Raw genomic sequence first — 1,599 nt, forward strand, 5'->3', positions numbered from 1 at the left:
AGGAGTACTGCGTTACACAAAGTGAAAAGCCATGTGGGTCCTTTTTGTGTTCTCTTTATCGAAGCAAACACGACCATAGTATGGTTTTAAACAGGAAGGTTTCCCTTCCTGAAGTTTTAAACTTTTAAGCCTTTCTCTCCCGACACAGGAAGAGCGAATGGTGCCGAGCTGTGTCTGATGGCACAGCACCGAGACCCAGCTCTTTTCTTCAGTGGGAAAGGAAAAATATATATACGCATATTCTAGATATAATACCAGGATCTGGGAGTTCCGAGTCCAAAGCCTATCCGAGGAGAGTGAGGGAACGGATATAAAGCAAAACTGCCTACTTTTTTTGTCCAAAGAGGTTACAGTCGGAGACTTGCTTTGGGAGAGTCGGGAGAGGGGCAGATGTGTAGCTGTCTTAATGTTTGGAAATTTCGGGCACAAGTCTGTGCCTTGGGTCCAGGAGGACGGCCCCTCCCTTACCCCCGGAAGAGAGAGGCAGAGTCTAGGATAGGCAAGGGGTAGCGACAGGCCTGACCCAGAGACATCTGCAGGCCAGACTAGGTGCAAGGGAAAGAGGATGCAGATCTCTGCTTCCACACCACCCTTCAGGTCCGGGCCAAGCTGGGGGTTACATGGCCGTAGCGTGGGCTGACGAATAAGGGTCTATGCCAGTCTTAGTCATGCCTGGGAAGAGGATGTAGGCGACAGGGGGCTGCAGGGTGGAGGCAGACCAGGCAGTACAGTTACAGGGCACCACATAGCCCGGGTTGGTGGGGGACGGGTGCGTGTGCGTGTGCTGGCTGGGGCAGCTGAGACTGCCGAAGGCGCCGTTCTGATAGCCCAGGGTGGACGCGTAGGGCAGCGCGCTGGTAGCCAACGTGTGGGGCACTTCTCCCATCTTCTGGATGGCACTGGAACTAAATTGCGCAGGGTCCAGCAGGGAGTAAGGCGCCGAGGCCGGCGGCAAGAAGGCCCGGGCTTTCTCGGGCGCGCTCAGAAGGCCGTCGGAAGCCCCCACGGGCAGGCCGGCTGCCTTGAGCGGGTCCGTGTCGCCCAGGTAGGGCAGGGGGAAGACATACCTGTCTTTCTTGAGTAGGTTCTTAGGCTTGCGCCTTGGCCGGTACTTGTAGTCGGGGTGCTCCTTCATGTGCTGGGCGCGCAGTCGTTTGGCTTCGTCGATGTAAGGCCGCTTCTCTGCCTCGGACAGGAGCTTCCATTCGGCGCCTAGGCGTTTGCTGATCTCCGAGTTGTGCATCTTGGGGTTTTCCTGGGCCATCTTGCGCCGCTGGCCCCGGGACCATACCATGAAGGCATTCATGGGCCGCTTGATGTGGTCTGAAGGTTTGGACATGGTCCCGGCAAGGCGGGCGGGGGCGGGGAATGCAGGGGCTCTGCGGGCGAGCTTGGGCGCGGTTGGCCGTCTGTCTTTCTGTCCGTCCTGAGCTTGGGACTCTGAACTCCCCTCGTCTCGGAGTCGCAGAGGGGGAGTCAGAGAGAAGAGCTGACCCTGCAAAGTTTTCAACTGATCATGCCAGTCCCAGCACCCAGGTAGCCCCCAAGGGGCCGAAGGGTAGGAAGGGCAGCGGGGATGAGAAGGCGTTCGGCCTGGAG

The 1,599-nt window shown here is 58.0% G+C and overlaps 1 protein-coding gene across 1 annotated transcript; it reads right to left on the reverse strand.

Moving 5' to 3' along the window:
* Positions 1–616: 616 nt before the first annotated feature.
* Positions 617–1,339, reverse strand: Sox14 (SRY-box transcription factor 14). Its single transcript, XM_038324521.1, has one exon. It carries the CDS (start codon positions 1,337–1,339, stop codon positions 617–619), a length of 723 nt encoding a protein of 240 aa, XP_038180449.1.
* Positions 1,340–1,599: the final 260 nt, after the last annotated feature.

The sequence above is a fragment of the Arvicola amphibius genome, chromosome 3 (assembly GCF_903992535.2).
Source record: "Arvicola amphibius chromosome 3, mArvAmp1.2, whole genome shotgun sequence".
Classification (NCBI taxonomy): domain Eukaryota; kingdom Metazoa; phylum Chordata; class Mammalia; order Rodentia; family Cricetidae; genus Arvicola; species Arvicola amphibius.